The 22,101-nt window shown below is 49.9% G+C and overlaps 6 protein-coding genes across 11 annotated transcripts; 2 read left to right on the top strand and 4 right to left on the bottom strand.

The window, feature by feature from the left end:
* The first annotated feature begins 39 nt into the window (after positions 1 to 39).
* Positions 40 to 6,155, top strand: LOC6607841 (protein phosphatase Slingshot). Of its 4 annotated transcripts, none has more exons than XM_032720566.1 (8): positions 40 to 532; positions 1,406 to 1,651; positions 1,717 to 2,108; positions 2,402 to 2,467; positions 2,531 to 2,725; positions 2,792 to 3,061; positions 3,133 to 5,460; positions 6,007 to 6,155. In XM_032720566.1, exons 1-8 carry the CDS (start codon positions 476 to 478, stop codon positions 6,059 to 6,061), a joined length of 3,609 nt encoding a protein of 1,202 aa, XP_032576457.1. In that variant the 5' UTR covers positions 40 to 475; the 3' UTR covers positions 6,062 to 6,155. The 4 variants fall into 4 exon arrangements, with proteins under 4 accessions (XP_032576457.1, XP_032576459.1, XP_002032598.1 ...); XM_032720568.1 differs by lacking the exon at positions 6,007 to 6,155 and having other exon boundaries at positions 3,133 to 5,041; positions 5,110 to 5,199; XM_032720567.1 differs by lacking the exon at positions 40 to 532 and adding an exon at positions 1,220 to 1,337.
* A 503-nt stretch (positions 6,156 to 6,658) lies between these two features.
* Positions 6,659 to 10,004, top strand: LOC6607840 (oxysterol-binding protein 1). The gene is made up of 2 exons (XM_002032561.2): positions 6,659 to 8,632; positions 8,739 to 10,004. Exons 1-2 carry the CDS (start codon positions 7,028 to 7,030, stop codon positions 9,486 to 9,488), a joined length of 2,355 nt encoding a protein of 784 aa, XP_002032597.1. The 5' UTR covers positions 6,659 to 7,027; the 3' UTR covers positions 9,489 to 10,004.
* Positions 10,005 to 10,172: 168 nt separating this feature from the next.
* LOC6607839 (oligopeptidase A) lies at positions 10,173 to 12,859 on the bottom strand. Its single transcript, XM_002032560.2, has 2 exons — positions 12,635 to 12,859; positions 10,173 to 12,577 (listed from the first exon to the last, which is right to left on the bottom strand). Exons 1-2 carry the CDS (start codon positions 12,736 to 12,738, stop codon positions 10,489 to 10,491), a joined length of 2,193 nt encoding a protein of 730 aa, XP_002032596.1. The 5' UTR covers positions 12,739 to 12,859; the 3' UTR covers positions 10,173 to 10,488.
* Positions 12,860 to 13,009: 150 nt separating this feature from the next.
* On the bottom strand, positions 13,010 to 14,814 carry LOC6607838 (inactive non-canonical poly(A) RNA polymerase protein Trf4-2). Of its 2 annotated transcripts, none has more exons than XM_032723057.1 (2): positions 13,348 to 14,814; positions 13,010 to 13,295 (listed from the first exon to the last, which is right to left on the bottom strand). In XM_032723057.1, exon 1 carries the CDS (start codon positions 14,562 to 14,564, stop codon positions 13,353 to 13,355), a length of 1,212 nt encoding a protein of 403 aa, XP_032578948.1. In that variant the 5' UTR covers positions 14,565 to 14,814; the 3' UTR covers positions 13,010 to 13,295; positions 13,348 to 13,352. The 2 variants fall into 2 exon arrangements, with proteins under 2 accessions (XP_032578948.1, XP_032578949.1); XM_032723058.1 differs by having other exon boundaries at positions 13,010 to 13,290.
* Positions 14,815 to 14,936: 122 nt separating this feature from the next.
* LOC6619616 lies at positions 14,937 to 17,687 on the bottom strand. Its single transcript, XM_002043792.2, has 4 exons — positions 17,536 to 17,687; positions 15,888 to 17,471; positions 15,755 to 15,835; positions 14,937 to 15,690 (listed from the first exon to the last, which is right to left on the bottom strand). The coding sequence occupies exons 1-4, from the start codon at positions 17,549 to 17,551 to the stop codon at positions 15,095 to 15,097; spliced, it is 2,277 nt and encodes a 758-aa protein (XP_002043828.1). The 5' UTR covers positions 17,552 to 17,687; the 3' UTR covers positions 14,937 to 15,094.
* A 76-nt stretch (positions 17,688 to 17,763) lies between these two features.
* LOC6619611 (ankyrin repeat and sterile alpha motif domain-containing protein 1B) lies at positions 17,764 to 22,021 on the bottom strand. Of its 2 annotated transcripts, none has more exons than XM_032723055.1 (9): positions 21,888 to 22,021; positions 21,402 to 21,535; positions 20,574 to 21,340; positions 20,104 to 20,227; positions 19,518 to 19,834; positions 18,602 to 19,410; positions 18,304 to 18,540; positions 18,117 to 18,248; positions 17,764 to 18,061 (listed from the first exon to the last, which is right to left on the bottom strand). In XM_032723055.1, exons 2-9 carry the CDS (start codon positions 21,503 to 21,505, stop codon positions 17,960 to 17,962), a joined length of 2,592 nt encoding a protein of 863 aa, XP_032578946.1. In that variant the 5' UTR covers positions 21,506 to 21,535; positions 21,888 to 22,021; the 3' UTR covers positions 17,764 to 17,959. The 2 variants fall into 2 exon arrangements, with proteins under 2 accessions (XP_032578946.1, XP_032578947.1); XM_032723056.1 differs by having other exon boundaries at positions 19,518 to 19,792; positions 21,888 to 22,020.
* Between the last annotated feature and the right edge of the window lie 80 nt (positions 22,022 to 22,101).

The following is a 22,101-nucleotide window of genomic DNA, read 5'->3' as shown; positions in this document are numbered from 1 at the left end:
ACGATACTAGTGTTATCGATTAGAAATGGCGTCCTCACTGTCTTTCTTTTAAGAAAAATTCGTGTAGTCTATTTACCATTTAGCAGCGTTGTGTGTGTCCGTCTATTGTGAGGACACGCTGTTTCTTAGAGAGAACCGCCTGGCTAGAGTGTCCGGAAAGCGGAAACCAAGACGATCGCAGGACGAGGTCGCGAAGCCGACTGCAAAAACAACGGCCAGCAGGCAGCGACATGAAAATGCATTTGTAGCCCAAGCCCACAACACTTGCACACACACCACACACTCTCGCGCACACTCACACACAGGGAAAAGGAGGTAGAGCAGGAGAGGATTGCAAAGGACACCGCTGCAGCATCGCCATCATCTGCGCCAGGTGGAGCACGAGGGTCAAGAGGCGTCGGCGGGGGAGGAGGAGCAGGAGGTGGAGGAGCGGCTGCGGCGACGACGACGACGTCTACGACCACGGCAACAACAAATGGCGCTGGTGACGGTGCAGCGCTCTCCCAGTGTGGCTGGCTCCTGCTCGAATTCGGTGAGAGGAGACTTGATGATTTTCGGGTGTGCGTATGCGTGTGTGCTTTGTTTTGGTCACCCCCACTCTGCCAGGAGAACCAATTACGGGCAGGCTCTTTAGTGCGTGTTCCGCTTTTGGCCATGATCCTTTGTGTACTCGGATGTGCTTTTCATGCCCAATGTTTATCATCCGCCAGCTTGTTGCTTACGCTTTTTGGATTTCGACGTTCAACGTTCGCGTGTGGGCGGTATGAGGCAGCGTCATCATCGTCATCGGCTGTGCTGCGCTGCGCTGCTTTTGGTGTAACCCAAGCAAATCCGCAGACGTCGCGACGTCTATATTTTTCAACAGACTTTTGCATTGCCTTATTTGTCGTTTTTGTCGCTTTCCGCTTGTTTTTGTTTTCTTCGCCGCCCCACCGCCCAAAAATAGTTCGCGAGACCTTGACGTCCGCCTGCACAGAGGGAAAAATTAATATCGCGCGTTGATCAATTTAATTTCATTTGACATAAAAACATGTCAAATCGGTATTTTTGAACCCATGCAAATTAAAAACATTTTATTATTTTTAGGAAATAAGAAAATATTAAAAAAAATATTTCACTGAACCGCAATCCCTTTCGAACCCGTGCCCCTTTTCTCAAAATCAGACGGTATTCAGTTTAATATTCAGATTTCTTGGAACTGCAGATACAGCTTTGCTTCATTGCCGCCCTTGAAGTGTAGACTAATCAAGAGTTTATCTTACCCCTTTGCAAAATAATTGAGCATGCAAGTTTGTTCTTGGCCAGACGACATCCTTATATTTAGCCTGACCCCAAGGGTGAGGTGCAGCAGGATTAGGTATTCTTAAACACCTAGTAATCAACTTTCCTTTCTGTATAACATCAGGATGGCGAGGCCGAGGACGACGAGGGCAATAGCAAAGGAAACGATCGCAGCGAGTGCTTCTTTGCCGGCAAGGGAACCGCCCTGGTCCTGGCTCTTAAGGATATCCCGCCCTTGACGCAAAGCGAGCGCCGCCTGAGCACCGACTCCACCCGCTCCAGTAACAGCACGCAAAGCAACAACTCGGACATCCAGCTCCACCTGCAATCAATGTTTTACCTGCTGCAGCGCGAGGACACGCTAAAGATGGTGCGTATCCGATGTAAAAGGGCTTTGTCTATCTTTTAAACATATCTTTCTATTCCTATCAAAAGGCTGTCAAGTTGGAGTCACAGCGGTCCAACCGCACGCGCTATCTGGTGATTGCATCGCGTAGTTGTTGTCGGAGCGGCACAAGCGACCGTCGGCGCCACCGGATCATGCGTCACCACTCGGTAAAAGTTGGTGGATCCGCGGGAACAAAGTCGTCCACCTCCCCGGCGGTCCCCACGCAGCGTCAGCTGTCCGTTGAACAGACCGCCACAGAGGCCAGCAGCAAATGTGATAAATCAGCGGACAAGGAAAACGCAACGGCGGCCGGCGACAACAAGAATACCTCGGGCATGGAGGAGTCCTGCCTGCTGGGCATAGACTGCAACGAGCGGACCACCATTGGCCTGGTGGTGCCCATCCTGGCGGACACCACAATCCATCTGGATGGCGATGGGTAAGACTGGGCATTCATCTCGTATGAGTCATGCACTCAATAATGCCTAATTGTCGCAATTAACCTTGGGAATTATTTATAGAACTAAACTAAAAATTAGCCGCCCCTAATCTATACACAAATCGGTGTCGCCTTGACCAATTTCCTAGTTGAGAGGTGGCATTTATGTCGCACATTTGTTTCCAATTTGTTTTAAGCTATTTTAATAATAGCATAGCAGAGTGTATTTTGTTATGATTAACGTGTGATGTGCATTTCCTTAATTTCAATGGTTTATCTTATCTTACTTTCAGCGGATTCAGCGTCAAAGTGTACGAAAAGACGCATATATTTAAGCCGGTCTCAGTGCAGGCCATGTGGTATGTGCCTTCTCCGGATTTAGATCCTCTTCAGTCACGATTGAAACCCTTGTTTCTTTCCAGGTCCGCGCTGCAGACGCTGCACAAAGTGTCGAAAAAGGCTCGTGAGAACAACTTCTATGCCAGTGGACCCTCCCACGACTGGCTATCCAGCTACGAGAGGCGCATCGAGTCGGACCAGTCTTGTCTGAACGAGTGGAATGCCATGGACGCGATCGAGAGCCGCCGACCACCTTCGCCTGATGCCATACGAAACAAGTAAGGGATCGGTACAATTAATTATTTACGGTTTTAATACCTCTTTCCCTTGAATGCGATTGACAGACCCCCCGAAAAGGAGGAAACCGAAAGTGTCATTAAGATGAAGCTGAAGGCCATCATGATGTCAGTGGATCTGGACGAGGTCACCTCCAAGTATATACGCGGACGCCTCGAGGAGATCCTGGACATGGATTTGGGCGAGTACAAATCGTTTATCGACGCGGAAATGCTCGTTATTCTAGGCCAAATGGATGCCCCCACCAAGATTTTCGAACACGTCTATCTGGGATCAGAGTGGAATGCCAGCAACCTGGAGGAGCTGCAGAAAAACGGGTATGTTTAAGAAAAAGGACATATTTTGTGAAAATTGCTTAAAATCAACGACAACTTATTTTAATTTTCAGCGTTCGCCACATCCTGAACGTGACGCGGGAGATCGATAACTTCTTTCCGGGCACCTTCGAGTATTTCAACGTTCGCGTGTACGACGATGAAAAGACGAACCTGCTCAAGTACTGGGACGATACGTTCCGCTACATCACGCGGGCGAAGGCCGAGGGATCCAAGGTGCTGGTGCACTGCAAGATGGGCGTCAGCCGATCCGCCTCGGTTGTCATCGCGTATGCCATGAAGGCTTATCAGTGGGAGTTCCAGCAGGCGCTAGAGCACGTAAAGAAGAGGCGCAGCTGTATAAAGCCCAACAAGAACTTCCTCAATCAGCTGGAGACGTACAGTGGGATGTTGGACGCCATGAAGAACAAGGAGAAGCTGCAGCGCAGCAAGAGCGAGACGAACTTGAAGAGCACAAAGGACGCGCGTCTTTTGCCTGGTAGCGAACCAACGCCCCTCATTCAGGCTCTAAACCAGGCCAAGTCGAAGTCGACTGGTGAAGCGGGCGTAACACCCGATGGCGAAGAGGAGGATGGCTCACGCATACACCGGCGATCCATCGCCCAGAAGTCGCAGCGTCGCATGGTTAGGCGCTCGAGCAGCACATCACCCAAAACCCAGACGGCTGTGGTTACCAAGCAGCAAAGCCAGTCTATGGAGAACCTTACGCCGGAACGTAGCGTAGCCGAGGAGCCAAAAAACATGCGCTTCCCAGGCAGCAACGGCGAGAACTACAGCGTCACCCAGAACCAGGTGCTGCACATCCAGAAACACACGCCTCTGTCAGTGCGCACACGGATTCACGATCTCGAGGCGCACCGGGCGGACCAGCTGCCACAGCAACCTGTCTGGACCTCGCTGACAAAACTGATTACACAGACCTCTCATCTGGGAAAAAGTAGCAGTGGCAGCAGTAGTGGAAACATTGACTCGCGGCGGGATTCTAGCTGTTCGGATGTATTCTCCTCGCAGGTGGACAGTGTTTTTGCCAAGGATGAAGGGGAGAAGCGTCAGCGTCGAAAGACGCACTCCTGGACAGAGTCCTTCGGTCCAAGTGGCGGCATCGTGCTAGACCCCACGCCACAGCAACAGAAGCAGCAGTCAAACGCCATTCTGCGTCCCCGAGGCACACGTCAGCGGGAGCTGCCTTCGCGGCACGCAAGTTGGGGATCAGGAGACAACCGATGCTGTCTGCCACAGAGGACCAGTTCCGGCTCCTACTATGACTCCAATCGCAACACTACGGCCATCTTCGAGGGCGTTATCCAAGACCTCAAGCGCAGTTCCAATTGTAATGTAATCGAAGGAGTCGCCGTTGCTGTGGAACCAATAGTTGGAGTTGGCGAGGGCACCGTAAAGCGCACCAAGCAGAAGCTGGAAGAGAGCACCTCGCTGAAAAAGCGCTGCCAGGAAGAAAGCCAGGAGCTGCTACTCGAGGCTGTGGATGCTGGGCAGAGGCGGTGCCCAAGCCTCTATAGGAGCGCCTCCTCGGCGCACAGTCCGCGGCAGCGCCAACCGCTACGCTGCAATAGTGAGGAGCTGATGCACACCAGCGACATCGAGAACAAGAACACCACGCCAGGCGACCAAGAAGCGACGGTAGTGCTGCGCGCCCAGGGACAAACGCTGGCCGACGATCAGCGCATCTCGGGCAATGTGCAAATACTCAAGCAAAATTTCGAAGCCAAAGCGGGAGTGGTGGGCACAGGAGGAGGAGGAGGCGGTGGCACGGCAGCGGGATCGGGCAGTAGTTCAACAATCGCAACGTCGATATCGGCGGGGGCCGGAGCCAGCTCAGCGAATCCCGGCAAGAAGACGACCAGCCACCAATCACTGCCATCGTCGCCGGTGGCGCAGCATGCCAACCACGTGTCCGCCGCCTCCAACTCCAACTCCTCCGCCTCCAACTCGTCCGATTCCAGCGTAAGCGAAAATTGTGATCGTAATGTAAAAGGTCTAGTGCATAAATATCAAACCACTACTTCCTGCAGTAGCCAGGCGGCCGCCACGCCCACAGTCGCACTGCCACCCGCCGGAACCGCCAGCAACATCAGCCACGCCTGCAGCACCACTACCACTACTAGCTTCAAGCAACGCCCGCTCTCCTACTACGACCGCTCGCTGTCCAACAGATCCACGCATGACTATAGCGACAGTCGACCGCCACCCGCGCCCGTCCGCGTCAGTCACAGCAGCAACGTTCAGCACCAGCAACAGCAACAACTGCAACCGGAGCAGCAGCAGGTGCAGATCCGGCGGTTGGCGCAGCACGGGAAGACGCATCCGCTGAGCAGGCTAAGTGCTCCGAAAACAGGCTTCAACACCGCCGCCTACAACACCATGTAAAGGCCATGCTCTGCTTAACAACATGCTAACTGCAACCTGCAACATTCACATCCCACTTGCAACTTGCAATCCATACCCTGTAGCCACTAAGGATCGTCCTCATCCTATCGCCTGCTTTACTTATTTATAAACTTGCCCGCTTTCGACCATTTTGTGTTTTTTGTCCAACAATCGAACACCACCATCCCATCCATCCCCTCCATCATGCCTTGTGTTTGTTGTCTTGTTGTGTAAGGCGTCCTTGAAAGCTTCTAAAGATCTTGTGTCTGCAATGTGTGAATGGAACTATTAAGATGACAAGAGAGGGCAAACAAAACAACCTATGGAAATGAAACTGTATTTGTACTTTTAAATTACTTGTAACTGTATACATATTTATTTTATATTATGCAAGAACTGCCTACGAATAAACGATTTATTGTATATACGTCATCGTCCTGTCTTGTGAGTGTCCCTGTGCCGTCCATGTGCCATCCACACTACAACTCTCTGTGTTGCCCAACAAACACTGCCCTCCGTTTTTACCAGATTTGTATTTGCAGCCTTATCCACATGATCCGCTCCTTCCGCTACTCTTGGGCGGAGTACAAGAAGTGATCCGGCACATGGAGCACCGACTGCCGAGGCCGCGGCCCAAAAGTTCCCACCTTGAACACTTGTATTTTTTGCCATTTATCAGACCACATATTTATAAATAAAAATGTGTAATCCAATTTCGAGCGCAATCTGTTTTACTGTTGGCCATGAGTCACCTTTGGGTACACACCTAATTTAATAGTGACCTGAGATATAAAATATTTTCACATATTGTTTAATTACAAACAAATTAACGACTATGATTTAATTTAATTGTAACTTAATATAGCTTGGGGATTTTAAAATTAAATGTATGTTATTAAATGTTAAAATTATATATAGATATATGCGTATGGAAGAAAACATATATGGGTTCTACAAGTTTTTTTTTTTAATAACAGAATCCTAATCCTTTTCAAAATAATAATTATATTTCTGAATATTGTTTTGGCTTTCTAACGGTACAGTGTTTAAAAAAGATTTTTTCAGATTGCACATTATCGATAGCAGGAGATGCATATAGTCCGTTGTCTATCGCCCATCGATATGCGTACGAGGAGAGGCAACCATCCACCTGGTAACACTGGCACGCACACTCCTGCAGATGCGCCAGCACACACACACGGAACACATACGCACACAGACGCGCACTGAACTTCCACTACAGTTTCTTTATTTTCTGCAGGAAAATTAGAAGCAAAAAGACACGAAATTCGCAGTGAACTTGCGGCGGACTCGCGACCGTAACGTAATCGGAATCTCGCTGGTGATCCGGAGGCCAAGTGCTCACTGTGCGATGCTAGCCACTGGCCAGCAATCAGCAGTCGCCGTCCAATAACCAATAGCATTCGAATTTTAAGTCGGAGTTGCGGAACGGAACCAATCCGACCAATCGCCAGTCATCGTACGTGGCGCTATTCGCAGTCTCGAAGCAAGTGCTTCATCCGGCCGGAGGATCGCATACGGATACCGGAACCGGTTGCCATCATGACGGACGCCGCTGGCAATGCGCTGGCCGAGAAGGGCCTACCGGAGATGAAGGGCTGGCTATTAAAGTGGACCAATTACATCAAGGGCTACCAGCGGCGGTGGTTCGTGCTATCCAAGGGCGTGCTGAGCTACTACCGCAACCAGTCGGAGATTAACCACACGTGCCGGGGCACCATATCGCTTCACGGAGCCCTCATCCACACGGTCGATTCGTGCACGTTCGTAATCTCGAACGGCGGCACCCAAACGTTCCACATCAAGGCCGGCACCGAGGTGGAGCGCCAATCGTGGGTCACCGCCCTGGAGCTGGCAAAGGCTAAGGCAATCCGGGCCATCGAATGCGAGGAGGAGGAGGAGACGGAAACGGCGCATGTGGTGCCCAGCCAAGAGATCAGCTCGGTGGTTCGGGATCTCACCGATCGGCTGGAGAGCATGCGCACCTGCTACGACCTGATCACCAAGCATGGAGCTGCCTTGCAGCGCGCTCTCAACGATCTGGAGACGAACGAGGAGGAGTCGCTGGGCAGCCGCACGAAGATCGTAAACGAGAGGGCCACCCTCTTCCGGATAACCTCCAATGCGATGATCAACGCCGGCAACGACTACCTGCACACGGCAGAGGCCCAAGGCCATAAGTGGTCCAAGATGCTACACCACGAGCGCGAGCAACGCCAGCGGCTGGAGGAGATCATCGAGCAGATGGCAAAGCAGCAATCGCAGATGGAGCAGGCCGCCGTACTGGTGCGCCAAAACAAGCCGGTGTCATCCAGCTCGGGCGCCGGCACCGCCGGCTCCTTGGTGACCTCAGATGAGGAGATGGAGTTTTTCGATGCCGAGGAGCACGGCTATTCAGGAAGCGGTCGCTCCCCTGAGTCTCCGGATTGCGAGCGGGGTACTTTTATCTTAAAGATGAACAAGCGCCGCAGTAGTAGCGAAGACCAGGTGGAGGGCCATTTGGAGGGCAGTTCCTCGGAGAGTGACGAGCAGAAGCGCACCGTGCAAACGGTGCAGCAGGTGTGCCTGGTGAGTGCGCCGCGGGTAGCATCGGGCGGTCAGGGCGATGACGATGACGACGTGGACAAGGCGTTGCCGGCCAAGGAGAGCGCCGAATCCATCTACGGACGCAACTGGAATCCGGATTTGATCAAGAAGCGACGCGACCGTGTGCCAGATAAACCGAACCACCCCATTAGCCTGTGGGGCATCATGAAGAATTGCATTGGCAAGGATCTGTCCAAAATTCCCATGCCCATCAACTTTAACGAGCCGCTGTCCATGCTGCAGCGCCTGGTGGAGGACTACGAGTACACGGAGATACTTGACTACGCGGCGACCTGCCAGGACGAGTGCGAGCAGCTGGCCTACATAGCCGCCTTTACCGTGTCCGCCTACGCCACGACCACAAACCGCACAGGCAAGCCATTCAATCCGCTGCTGGGCGAGACCTACGAGTGTGACCGGATGGATGACTACGGTTGGCGGTGCCTGGCCGAGCAGGTGTCCCACCATCCACCGGTGGCGGCGCTGCACTGCGAAAGTAAGAACTGGACGTGCTGGCAGGAGTTCTCCATGACCAGCAAGTTCCGCGGCAAGTACGTTCAAGTGAGTATCGGTTTATAGGACTTTATGAACGAAACAAGTGACTCCTGAGATCGGGGTTACTTCTATTACAATGTGATAACCTAATAATGCATTAATTTCGCCACAGGTCAATCCCTTGGGCGGCGTCTATGTGCAATTCCCGAACAGCGGCAGGCGCTATTCCTGGCGCAAGGTGACCACAACGGTGAACAACATCATTGTGGGCAAACTGTGGGTTGACCAGCATGGCGAAATGGAAATCCGGGGATCGCAAGCGGCAGAGGGGCACAAATGCATCCTGAACTTTATCCCCTACTCGTACTTTAGTCGCGATGTGCAGCGAAGCGTCAAAGGCGTGGTAATGAACAAAGACAACGAGGTCAAGTGGGTGGTGCGCGGTACGTGGGACATGAAGATCGAGATTGCCCCCGTGCTCAAGACATCGGGATCGGTCAGCAGTCCAACCTACACCACGGGCGAGTTTAAGCTGGCCTGGCGCCGTCGTCCTGCTCCTCCGGATTCGGACAAGTTTTACAACTTTACCACACTAGCCTGCCAGCTAAACGAAGAGGAGGAGGGCGTGGCGCCGACGGACTCACGCCTTCGTCCCGACCAAAGGCTGATGGAGCAGGGCGACTGGGACGAGTCGAATAAGGAGAAATTGCGCCTGGAGGAGAAGCAGCGCACAGAACGCCGCCGGCGGGAAAACGAGGCGGAGGAGGCCGCCGCAGAGGGTAGGCCATATCCAGCCTATGAGCCCATGTGGTTCAAGCGCGAAAAGGAGGAGGGAAGCGAGGAATATGTGCACGTTTTCAAGAACACGTACTGGGAGGCCAAGGCGGCTCAGAACTTCGAGGGCTGTCCGGACATATATTAGACAGCAGTAGCCAGCGGAGCAGCCAAGGGAGCAACTGCAGCCACTACCACACATAGCAGCCTTAGCGAATATTCTAAAGTTTTCAGATATCCAGCCTCCACACACAACTAACACAACACAGCGGGACACGCTCCGACTGATTTCGGAGCAGCACATACGCATATTGTAGTACCACACTTTGATCTAGTTCATATATATATATATATATATATAAATTAATTCCTGTAAACTAACCAAGTTCAATCCATACCCCTGCGTCGAAATGTACTTTGATTATTTCTTCCTGACTACCGGTTACCCATTTCTAGTGGCTTTCCAACATAAGGCCAAGACAGATGATAGCTCTTAATCCTCGGTTTCTATCCAAACCCCTAGATGGGTTTTCCTTTCCACTGAATGCATATTTCGCCTTTGTTGTGTATATAAATATATAGAACCGAACCGAGCAAGAAGCGAGAGAATATGTTAAATGTTATAAATTTATGCAATTTATTATTAAAGTATTATTTAAATAAAGCAACAACGTGTGTGTGTGTGTTCAACTGGGGTAACTAACGATGTCGCCTGGCGACACCACCTGCACACCTGCGATAAGATCCCGCCTGACTCACGCAATCGCTATCACATAATCCGGCTGCCAATTAGGGTGTAGATCCAACTGCCGACTAATAAATCGTGGAGGCGTAAAGTACAGAATTCTTGTTTTAATAGTTACACTTCCAAAATTGATAAAGCCTTTATCAATCGATTTTGGTTTTCAATTTCCTGGCTGGGGGTCATTCAATTACGGCTATACTTTCTTTTAAATAAGTACAAGTGGATCTTGACCAATAAACAAATATTTAACAAAATACATTTCAAACCTATTTTAAAATATTTTCAAATACTCCAATGCTTACTTTTCCCCACTCGAATAGGTCCGGCCTCCAAAGGCTGCCATCGATCAGCATTAGTTGACTACACACAATAGATAACGATTTAGCGGAACAGAGCACGACCCTCAGTTGTTATCTGTGGTCTGGGAAGGTTCGAATATGTCCAACGACTTCAGGAGTGCCTCGCCCGACGGGTCGCGACCCTGGAAGCGACGGAACACTTCCGCCGTGGGCACAGATCCGCCGGAGCTGAGGAAGGTCTGCTTGTAGCGTCGGCCAACGACTGCGTAGTTATCTTCGCTTCTCTGCTCAGCAAAGCTGCTCGAAATGTCGGCGGCTATGAGGCGGGAATACAAGTGACTGAACTGGGCGGCCGCCCAATCTCCGGCAAAAATGTCGGTCAGGGAGCACGGATGAGCGTCCTTCTTGTCCAGCGGCATGCATTGATAAACCGGCCACAGCTTGCGAACCACCTCCAGCCAGAAGGCGTTCGAGCGGTGCAGCTCCACGTCGAGATCCGCCAGGTAGAGGTCCTGGCACAGATTATAGCCAGCCAACTGAGTCTTCAGCAGTCTCATCTTTTGGGAGAGTTCAGCCTCCAATGGCTCACCGCTGCTAAAGTGTCCGGATAGGCTTCGAATCACTGTGGGATCGTCGAGGAAGTTGCTCATCACATGACCGGACACCTGCGAGGCATCCCACTCGATGTTCGAGAGTCCCGCCAAATCGCTGTAGCCCGCTTGGGTGAGCAGATGCTGGAGTCCGCTTCCAAAGGTCTTGAACAGCATCTGCAGATCATCGTATCCAAGGAGCGGCGGCTTGGCATCCGGACTTTGTGGCTCCGAGAAGTTGAATATCAGCGCACAGAGAGGCGTCAGACCGGCAGATTTATTGCTGTTCCGTATGCCCACCATCCAACCATTGTTTCTGCCGAACTTGTGCTCCTTGGAGTAGCAGTCCACATAGAAGCCACCCACCGGAGTGGAGCTATTGCTGGAATCAGCATCGAACACATCGTAGAACTTGACTGCCGGATGCCACACCTCCGCATTGGGCTGCTCAACTATTTGAATGCCGAAGAGCTTTTCGCTCAGCGCAAACATTCCGGATAGAACGCGGGGCAGTGGGAAAAACTCGCGGAGCTTCTGCTCTTGGAGACCGTGCAACGCCGCCAGTTGCTTGCGCCGCCAGTAGGCAACATCGTAGGCTTCCAGCTTGTATTCACAGCCACTGTCCTGAGCGAAGCTCTGTAGTTTCTCCAGCTCCACACTTTGAGCAGGGCCGGCGAACTTGAGAAGCTTGGCAAAGATCTGCTTAAGGTTATCCACACTGCCCACCATTTTGGTCTGCATGGACATGTCTGCAAAGCTTTCATAGCCCAACAGATTTGCCTGTCGCTTGCGCAATCCGCGTATTTTTTCGAGGTGTGTGCTGTTCTCCAGGGATTTTTCCTGCTGCGAGGATGCCTTCAGTACACTGGCCCTCCAGACGTTCCAACGCTGCAGTCGCTCTGGACAGTGCTTTAGAAAACCATCGACCACTTGAGGCTGCAGGGTTATCTTCCAAGGACCCGTCATAGGCTGTCCGGGATCGCGGGCTGTTGCCTCAAGAAGCGAAGGCGGGAAATCCCTTACAAGATTGAAGTCCGTAATAATCTGTCCAAACGAGTGCACTGCCATGTTGACCTTATTCTTGAAGTTGGCTCTCTCTCGACCCAAATGGGTAAGCAGCTCCTTCAGTCCATCCTGCTTATCTTTGTCCAGCGTGAGCCCGTTCAGCTTGCCCTCGAGCAGGAACTTCTGTCGCATCCTTTGCTCATCTGGACCCGAGTCGGATGAAGCATCCTTGAGTGCCTTATACACCGTCTGATTGCAGAACTTCGCTGCCCGAGCGTTACGCGCTCGTTCGTGGATGTTCATGTAGGATTTGGTGGGTATCAGGGTAGAATTGCCCAGGTACAGAGCCTTGGCCACACCCCACGTCGTCTCCAGTGGACCTGTCACAGTGTCCAGCTTCCGAAAGATGCTGGCGGCATTTAGCTGCTTGCCACTGTGCAGGTCGCTCTCCAGCGCCTTAACCGAGTTCTCCACCGCCGATGCCTGCTGACCAATGGCGCCCAAGCACATCTCGATGGTGATGTCACTGAAGGCGGGAAGTCCGTCCGGCTTGAGCACGCCCTCGCCTAGCGGTCCCTCCTCGCCGATCTCCGGTACCCTGCGGGTATAGCTTTAGTGACTCCACATGTTGAATCCGGCTAATTTTCGTACTTACAGCACTATGTAACCCGGCCGGTTTTCCGTTGTGTGCAGCGGAGCGCTAAACGCGGCCCGGATGAGGGGCACCGACGATGGGCGCCTTCGCAGGAGATTCAGCATGTCCTAGGTGAAGTCGTTGATCCAAATATGTACAATGCCGGACAGTTTGCACCGGAATTTGGAATTCTGAAATGGGCACCAGCGTTTACACAACACGCCTGGACCAAAAAGCAAGTGACAGCCGCCAGGGTTGCCACCATCAGCGGTGGAGCCGGCAGTGATGCGAACATCACACTATACTCAGTCACTGAATCCAATCTATGCTAAACTGTGACTTCTCAAATTTCATTTAAGTAATTTTAAAAAGTTTATACTAATAACTAACATGACGATGATTTTACACTGCTTTAATATTTAATATTCTACAATACAATCCTGTTTGCACGTATAATTATGGCACAGATATAAATTACATATTTAATTAATAAGTGTCTTATTGTCTATTCTAATAATTAGAATACGTCTATTGTACGATTCGGCATTTTGTGATTTGTTATTTAGCTAAGTAAATAAGCAGTTGTCGTTATGTATCGAAAAACAATTGTTAGACAATAAATAGAAAATGCAAAAGTAGTCTATAAATTTTTTTGTTTTCATATGCCGAGCATAAAACTATGCTAATAAAAAGATATAATTAGTTTTTAAAAATCACCGGTAGTATAAACGTACCATTCTTAATTCAAATTAAGGTTTGCAAGGTCGGCATCTATGTCTATGTTCTGGGGAGGATCATCACATCGGCCGAATCCAATAGTAGCCTGCCCGCCCGAGCGCTCATCCTCGGAGGCGGAGGGGGATGTGGAGCCCGCGAGCGACTGTTGTCCAAGGGAATCGGTACGAGGCAATCCCGGTGTCAATAGATGCTGGAAGTTGTAGTGCACCCAAGCCCGGTAGTTGATTATGGACTGCGGCACCTCTACAATGTTGGCCAATATGGGGCCGACGATCTTAGACGAATCGGAGTCCACCAGCTTCGACAGCTTCACGAAGGCTGCCCCGAATCCTTGCATCACGCCGAGCACCCCATAGGAGCTCCTTCCTATATCGTTGGTCGGCGTCACTGGATCCTCTATGCAAAGCACCGACTGCCAGTTGTTCTCGCCGAGCGTGGAGCGAAGCCGCGCCTTCTCGACGCAACCGCCTTCGCCGAGCACCGATATTCCAAACTTGAAGAAGTCAAACTTGCGGCCGTAGTAGTCTAGAAACTGAATTAGCAGCAGGGCCAGTTTACTGTGGTCACTTAAACGTTTGTTGGAGCGCGCATGCTGCTGCAGAAAGCTGATCACCATTAGCGTGAGTGCGTAGGACGAGACTCCGCCGGAGTTGTAGACCTCGTTGAATCCGTGAAGGCTGAGGAACTGCTTGAGCACCATGACCAGCTTGGGCAGTTCAGGAAACTGGCGGATAAAGTCCTTGATCAGCTCGGCGGCCTGTACGCCGGATGCTACGGAGTTGAAGGTCACATCAAACCTGATGCGGGAAATGCGGTCCGTGAACTTCACCACTGGCACGGAGGCCTTGTCGAGGACGGTCACTGAGTCCGGATCAGTTACCCCTTGGCTGACTAGTTCGTTTTGAAGCTCATGCAGCAGTCTGGGGTTCCAGAATCTATAGTACACCACCAGATCAATGTCAGAGTCTGGCAGATTTAGACCGGTCCGAAATGAGCCAAAGAGATCGACGAATGCCCTTGGCCAAATGGAAAGCACCACGTCCTCGATGCGACGCACTGCACCTGCCCGCAAGCAAAACTCCGTTGGCGTGGACCGGATGTAGTTGTAGAACTGCTCGATCTCCTGGTGCAGCAGGCACAGCGCCGGAATCCCATTGCCGTACACCACAGCAGGAAGCTGCCACGGCTTCGCTGGATTCGCTTCGTCACACATTTTGCGTCCCGCGTTTTGGTTTGCGTGAAAAAGGAGACGGAGATAGAAAGAAGAATATGGAACGAGAAACGAAGGAATCTGTAAAACGCGAATAGTGCCGTTATCCGAACTGGAATGCCAACTGATTACTTTTGGTGTATAAAAACGTAGTATTCAAAGTTTAATCAATTTTAATAAAAGATAACTCAAATTTAAAAAAATTAACACAAGAACTGGCGAGTGATGTGTAATAGGTCTAAGTCCTATGAATTTATGGCTACGAAAAAGTAGGAATGTATTGGAAACAAAAAACAAAGCCTGCTCCGTTGACGGATTCTATGCCGCCAGTGTTGGGCAATGCTCTCACTTAAAGTTTTAAAAAAAGACTGCGGAAAAGTGCAAAATATAAAAATGATAAACAACTTTATTGGAACCAGCAAAAATTCAAATGTTTTATGACGAATCGCCGACAAATCTGACACGTTAAAGCAAATTTATATGAGTAAGCATAGTAGTAGTAAATAGTAAAATTAAGGATTCAACTTAAGAAACTAATCCTCCTCCAGGTGTCGACGGTGCTGCATTTGGAGTTCAAAACGTCGATTGAGGCGCACTCCGCGGATAAACTCTCCTTTCTCCTTCTGGTCCTTATTGGTCCTACCCTTAAACATTTCAATGCGCCGCTGGCGTCGCTCAGCCAGCTTGTTGTCGTGCGAATCGGCCGGTCTGCTGGAAAACGTGGCGTTGAATGTCTTCACCGTGGAGGTGGACAAATTAAAAACTGGCTTTGGAGCTACATTGGAAGCGGGAGCGGTGGCCTTCAAAGGCAAACGTGATGAGTTCTGCTTATCGGACGGATGATCCATTACCAAGGTCCGATCGGCGGTCATGTCGATCTTCTTCATTGCCCTTGGACGAGCACGATCCTCCACAGACGAGGTGCTCTGCAGTTTCTTCGCCGTCGATCCTGGCACTTGCTTCTGTACAGAATTGGTTAGCACCTTGGCGCGTTCCGCCTTGCGTTCGACGTGGTCCACCAGACTCTCCATCTTGGCAAACTGTCTCTCATGCATGGCAGCAAAATTGGGCATCTTGGTGCGCTTATTCACCTTGCTGGGTGTTATGGTTTTGTTTAGCGGTATAACACCTAAGGAAAAAAAAACGTTAATTAACACGAACAGAACAGAACAGCTTTAGTTTTCTATATATACCTCTATTGGGCTTGGGGATCCTGCTCATCTTGCAGCGGTTTTCGTCCAATGACTTTGAGCGCCTACGGCGGTTATTGACATCTGCAATTGTATGTTTAGAAGGGGCTAAGGATAACCATTAAACAGAACTTACTGCTCTTTTTAAGTCCTGTCCAGCGCTTATCAATGTCCTCGACATTGGCAATCTCAATAGGACTCTGAAAGGATACAGTTCGTGGCATGTTGTCGTTCCAAATGCTGGCTGACTTGGAACGTTTGCGTGTGTTTTGCGGTTGATCTTCTTTAACCTCGTGATCATGGTGAACTGCCTCCTCTGTTCCTGTAAAGTTAAACATCGGCCTTGCCTTAAAGGGCGTAGGGAATCGATAGCCCTTCGATTTCTTCGACTGTGATACATTTGGCGAAGCTACAGCGGCTAGATCCAAAAGGGTTTGGTCCTGATCATCGGATGTAGTGAGCACAACTTTAATGACCGGCTTCTCCTCCGGAATTTCAGGCTTCGGAGCGCAAACAACAGGCTGCATATCGGCAATGCCGACCAGTATAACACTTGCATCGAGGTCGGAGGAGCTAGCCTCTTTCTGCTTGTCCGGACTAATAACCAAAATAACACTTCCATCCAAATCGTTCTTGTCTTCTGCATCGTATGTGGTATTGAGAGGCGACTGATTTGGTTCATCCAGGCCTTCACTTTCCATCAGTAGTGAGGGCATTTCTTCCTCTGCTTGCTCATCTACGGCATTAGCTACTTTTAGTTTATCTTCAGCTGCTATTTCTTTGTCTTTATCAAGCGCAGCTGGTTTTGTTGCCTCATCTGCTTGCTCATCTTTCTCTTCATGTTTCTGACCATCCTTGTCGACTGCACTCGTTTGGGCTTCATCTTCAACTACCTCTGCGTTTGTTTTGGTTTCTCCACCTTGAATATCCTTCCTATCTTCTTCCTGGCTCTCCATATCCAGTGGGCATATGCCTAGTTCATCAACATCTGCTTCAGTTACCTTTTGCTCCTTGGTGTCTGAATTTTTAAACGCCCTAGAAGACTTCTTTATCGATATGGGTTGCTCTATTTTCTCTACAATGTCCATAATATTATCTGCGTGTTCTGGATCTCTAGTTTTAGACTTTTTAGAAGACTTCTTCGTAGATAGTGCCACTTCCTCTACTATGTCTTCTTGAACCTCTGTAGTTTCTTCAGCACCTTGAGAAGGATCCACCTTTTTCTGTGGGACCTCCAACTCCGTGTCCTGCTCCTCATCATCCTCTGCAACTATGTGCTCTGTTTTCTGCTTCTTGGCGACCATGCGCTTGGACTTGCGACCCCGTTTGCGCGAATTTTTTCCCACCTCTGCGGTGGTCCACTTGTGGACGGCAGGCTTCTCGTCCTCGAGATCGGCTTGAATTGCTTCGGCAATAGCCTTCTTGGCGGATCGCACTATAATGTCATCGTAATCGATCGCTGGACGTACACTTTTCCGGCAACTGCGTCTCGGAGTTTCGGTGCTTTGGCGAATATGGCCTGGGGTGCCCGGTGTCTTCGGAGGATCGGGATGCGTGGGCGAATCCTTTTCCGAAGTGGCGTTCATCCGCTTGAGTACCGCTCGTCGCGTTTTCCTGGCCACTGGAGTCTTTGGAGCGTCTGTATTTTCCATCCTCCGATTGGCGTCCTCATCTCCCTGATCGTTCGGCGCCAAGACGCCGACATCGTTTGGGCGATTATCTTCAGTAATGAGGCGAGAACAATGTAGGTACAAACATGCATATGCCGTTCACTAACTATTTACCAATATTAAGTTCCATTTCTAGCTGGATCTTTTAGTTTACGTTCAAAAATAAAATGCCAATGATATTGAATCTGTACGTTTTTTTTGAAGCGGATCCTGTAGTGTGGCCAGACTGCTCTCAATTTTCCACTAACTGGTATCGATTAATGAAAAATTCGCTAGAATATCCCGCTTTACCGCTAATTTCAAAAGTTTGGTTTTTTTCGGCCAAATTAAATTAAAAAAAAATTTAAAAAGCAATTTTGTAAATTTATTTAAAAACTCTCAAAATACTTAACATGTGAGCTGACTTATGTGAAGCAAAGCCAGATGATGGCATCAACGACTAGCAAATGAGTAAAAAAAGAACTTTACGTTTGAAATGCAATGAAATAAATAATTAAAGCCGCGCTCGGTGGCAATTCATGGCTTTCATGGCTTCGAATTAGCACTCTTCGTTGAGGGACGTGCCCTGTCTGCTTAGTGCTAGCTGGTAGGCCACCTCGAAGGCCTGTCCCAGCGTCATGATGATTTCCTTGGCCAGCTCCTGGGAATTAATAACTTGTTAGTATGTTGAGATTCACCAATCCATAAGTACGAACCAAGCTATCCACCATAAAGACGTGACAGTAGTGCAGGTCCTGTTCTTTGGTTATGTACGCAAAGTAGCGCAAGTCCTCCGAGTCCTGGCTAACACAATTTATGTTCTCAATGTCATGGCAACAGATGGCAGTCTAAAAGCAAGTTGAGAAATATACAATATATATCAAGGAATTGCAATATGCTCACCTTTTTCTCGTGATCTATGAACTTGACTCCGACGCAGGATACAGCAATGTCCACATTGAGACGCGTCTGATGGTTGGCCGCCTTTAGATACTTTGTGGAGGTAGTGCAGTTTTCCAGCAAGCTGAAATCACTAACACTCGCCGCCGACTTCAAGTTCTCATCGATCTTCAGCTTCTGGATGGATTTGCGCGTTGAAAGGGTTCCTTGCAGTTTTCGAATGACCGTTGACCCAAGATACTGCAAAACATTTATAGCTTTTGAGTATTTCATTTAAATACTTATGACAAATCATACTCACAAACAGAGAGTAGCGAATTTCGCCATAGATCAGTGTGTATGGCGAGTGGCACCAATTGGAGGAGGCGGCGCTCGGTTTCCTGCCCAATAGCAATTCCGCGGGATCTCGTATGTGTAGGGACTGCCGGGAATCCGCTAAGGACAGGCTGGCAGGATCTTCTACAAGCTCCTCGACTTCCTGCTCTACTGTGGACACTTCGTTGCCAATGTTCTCAAAAATGGTATCGATTTCAGCCCACACTCGCGACGCGCTGAAGTCTTCGCCCAGCGCTGAGTATCGCTGCTTGGACAGGCTGCGTCTGTGGTTTTGGACGTGGGCTGACCTCACCATGCTGGGTGATTGCAGAAACTCCCTATCTCCCGGCACAGCACCAATGCCATCCACCACATCCGAGGACAAGTTCAAAGTGGATCCTTTGAATAGTCCAGCAAAGGGTATGTCGGCAACGTATTCCTCCACTTGGTCAGAGCTCACTGAGTTGGTGGTTCGAGGGGATTCCGCCGGTTCCAGCAAACTGTTTTTGCGCAAAGTAGCCGGCTGCATGAAGTTTAAGATCGTGCGTTCCGCCTCGGTGACCGTGGGTGGTGGATAATCCGGCGTGGGTGAATGGCGAACCAATCGCAATTTTGTGCCATTACTATTGCTATTATTGTTATTATCCACAGCTGCCACGCAGCTGCCTTCTTCTATTGGCACCAGATTCGCATAGTCGTTGTATTCGCCGTTTATTCGAGTGCGTGGTTTAGGAACTGGCGGCGTTGCCAGCTTCATCTCCACGTACGTAGCCACCGCTTGTTGACGCACCGCAGCTGTAAATGGACACAAAACCAGATGTTTATTTGCCTGACTCATTGGATATTAAACTCTAGTGGGATTGATGACTTTCGAGTGAAATAGTTAAATGTACATTACGTACAGTTGCTACTGGTGCTGGCGGAGTTATCATCGCTGTGGGAGCCGTTCCTCAGTAGATTTATGTACTCGTACGATCTGGAGGGTACGGATCCATTGGAGATGTCGCTGTCCGTTCGAAATCTGGGCAGCATGGGTTGTTTGTACACCGGCTTATAGCTGGACCACAGATTGACGCCATTCGTCCGAAAGTCGCTCATGTTGTCGCAGGACTTCTGGTGCATGATGGGCTTCATTTGCAGGTAATTCTCCGGCGGCTTTGCGAAAATGTCCAGTGAGCTTAAAGAGTGCGAAAGTCCGTTGGCTTGATGATCTTGCTTTCTACATGGTGAGGGGTGAGTAGGTGGTTATGGAAAAGAAACCAAACGAGCCCAGACCAGTTAATTGAAGAGACGCACAACCGATTCTGAAGCTGATTCTGATTCTGATGAATGCTAGGGCTAGTGGGCGTGGACATGAGAGTGGGTGCGAGTGCGAGCGGGGATGAGTGCGTTTTCCGAATGACATGAGCTGCGGGCTAAGTTAATTAGGGTCAGCAGTGACGTGGGTGTGTGTTTCAGTGTCGCTGTGCATGGAGTTGCTGGGCTTACTTCCTCTGCCTGGGCGGCACCTTCTTTCGCTGCGAGTTCTTCTCGTACAGCCGCTTTGGCAGCGATTGTGTGCCGTTCTCTACGACAAGTGGCTTCTGATGTTCCCTCGCCGCTTGGGTGAATTCTGCAAAAGATCGTGGGCGTTAGTGGTTTGGAGGCACCATTAAAGATTCAAATAATAAAGTCAGTTGAAATCGTTATCAATTATTTACTGTCTGCGCTTACTGACATAACTTCAAGAATATATTTATAGCTTTATATTAGCAATAAAATAATTTGGATCTTATTTGCCTACCTTCAATAAATAGGGTGTAACATTTATTACAAATAGAGTAAATATGTTTTGAATTACAAAGCTGTCTGAAGAGCTGTATTAACTTTAGATATCAGTAAAGATAAGCAATTGTAGCCACTACATATAGGCTAGCCCCCTTATTGTTTCTTCTACCTGTGAAATTACTCATACGCACCGTTTATGGCGCCCACAATGTCGTAGGTCACATGCGGCGGATAATCGGAGAGTATGTCCAGGGCTGTGCGTCCGTTTCCATCGGTGGCGTGTACGTAGATTCCGGCCTTAAGCAGGGTGACCACAACGGACTTTTTGCCACAAAGTGCCGCCTCGTGAAGGGCGCTTCCAGCGTTGGTGAGTATGTTGACATCGACGCCGGCCGCCAGCAGTGTTTCAACCACCTTCTTGTGCCCATTCCGGCTGGCCAGGTGCAGGCAGGTGTGCGTGAAGATGTGCTTTATGGGCGAGCAGCCCAGCAGTTCTTCATCGTCCTCCTCCAAACGCTTATACGGCAATATGAGGTCGGGATAAACGCGGATCAAGGTCTGAACCACCTGAAGGCGTCCGAATTGCGCTGCCAAATCCAGAGCCGTTTGAAAACTATTGTTGCGTATGGCGGGATCGGCGCCATACGACAGCAGAATGGCCACCACGGCATTGTGGCCATGTTGAGCGCCAGAGTGCAGCGGCGTCTCGTTCTCGATAGTTTGGGCATTCGGATTGGCTCCCGCAGGCGAGTGCATCAGCAGCATCTTGACGATGTCCTGGTGCCCAGCCCAGGCGGCCAGAAATAAGGGCGTCGAGCCACGTATATCAGGCACATCTAACAGCGCGTTGTGGGAGAGTAGTAACCGTACAATGTTGCTATGCCCATTTAGACAGGCGTGATGCAGCGAAGTGTAGCCATTCATGTCCTGGCAGTTGATGCTGGGACTTCGCCGAAAGCTTTAAAGGAAAACCTGTAGTAAACTAACTGGTATAACAATAAGTGCTGCTGATGACTCACCTGGACAGCGGGCCATGTCGTTTGCTCGAGTGCTCCAGCAGTTTGTCCACCGTCCTGATGTCGCCGCCTCGCGAAGCCTCCAGCAAATGCTGATCCTTGCCCATTGCTCCTCCGTATCCTCCAACACTAGGTAGCTACACAGGAGCAGAAGAACACATGTCAAGTTGATTTAGCTTTTGCTCCGATTCCAACACAATGAGATCATCGCGAGCGTACAGAATACCACAGCCCCAGCCCCACTCCCACCCCTCACAAATCAGGTGGCAGCTAGGCGGAATCAGCTGTTTGGCCCTAGCACGCACACACTCATAGCCTAATATGTATTTATACAAAATAGCTGTGAACATTCCACAGTAGTATTTTTGTTTATAATATGGAGGGCTGATTGGTGGCTCCGCCTCTTCCAAGGTCATTCCACGGCATTGGGCTGCTCCAATTGGAATTTCTTTGTCACCAGCTAGGTTTTATCTTGAATTTTTAATTTACCGGCTATGTCCACGTCCGTTTCGAAAGTGTACAGCCATAAACGATTCACTATATTTGCCACAGCGATAAGCAATCAACAAAGCTGTGATCTAAACTTTATTTACGTGGAGCCGATCGAGCAATTTTTCGTTACTAATTGGCTAGGGATGGGGGCGTGAGGCAGCGACGAATCACACGGCACTCACGCACAATCAGTGATGATCAATATAAACTG

The sequence above is a fragment of the Drosophila sechellia genome, chromosome 3R, assembly GCF_004382195.2.
Source record: "Drosophila sechellia strain sech25 chromosome 3R, ASM438219v1, whole genome shotgun sequence".
Taxonomy (NCBI): domain Eukaryota; kingdom Metazoa; phylum Arthropoda; class Insecta; order Diptera; family Drosophilidae; genus Drosophila; species Drosophila sechellia.
This window is presented reverse-complemented; position numbering and strand designations above follow the sequence as displayed.

Bases quoted from the DNA above. Each gene is read 5' to 3' on its own strand.
- LOC6619616 (XM_002043792.2), bottom strand. The intron at 15,836-15,887 runs GTAAGTTCTGTT...ATACAATTGCAG, and splicing joins GACAGGACTTAAAAAGAGCA to ATGTCAATAACCGCCGTAGG. The intron at 15,691-15,754 runs GTATATATAGAA...TTTTTTCCTTAG, and splicing joins GATCCCCAAGCCCAATAGAG to GTGTTATACCGCTAAACAAA.
- LOC6607838 (XM_032723057.1), bottom strand. From the start codon at position 14,564: ATGTGTGACGAAGCGAATCCAGCGAAGCCGTGGCAGCTTCCTGCTGTG.
- LOC6607841 (XM_032720566.1), top strand. From the start codon at position 476: ATGGCGCTGGTGACGGTGCAGCGCTCTCCCAGTGTGGCTGGCTCCTGC. The intron at 2,468-2,530 runs GTATGTGCCTTC...GTTTCTTTCCAG, and splicing joins GTCTCAGTGCAGGCCATGTG to GTCCGCGCTGCAGACGCTGC. The intron at 5,461-6,006 runs GTAAAGGCCATG...TTGTATTTGCAG, and splicing joins ACCGCCGCCTACAACACCAT to CCTTATCCACATGATCCGCT.
- LOC6619611 (XM_032723055.1), bottom strand. From the start codon at position 21,505: ATGGGCAAGGATCAGCATTTGCTGGAGGCTTCGCGAGGCGGCGACATC. The intron at 19,411-19,517 runs GTACGTAATGTA...GTCCATTTACAG, and splicing joins CGCCAGCACCAGTAGCAACT to CTGCGGTGCGTCAACAAGCG. The intron at 18,249-18,303 runs GTGAGCATATTG...ACTTGCTTTTAG, and splicing joins TCATAGATCACGAGAAAAAG to ACTGCCATCTGTTGCCATGA.
- LOC6607839 (XM_002032560.2), bottom strand. From the start codon at position 12,738: ATGCTGAATCTCCTGCGAAGGCGCCCATCGTCGGTGCCCCTCATCCGG. The intron at 12,578-12,634 runs GTAAGTACGAAA...CTATACCCGCAG, and splicing joins CGGCCGGGTTACATAGTGCT to GGTACCGGAGATCGGCGAGG.
- LOC6607840 (XM_002032561.2), top strand. From the start codon at position 7,028: ATGACGGACGCCGCTGGCAATGCGCTGGCCGAGAAGGGCCTACCGGAG. The intron at 8,633-8,738 runs GTGAGTATCGGT...ATTTCGCCACAG, and splicing joins TCCGCGGCAAGTACGTTCAA to GTCAATCCCTTGGGCGGCGT.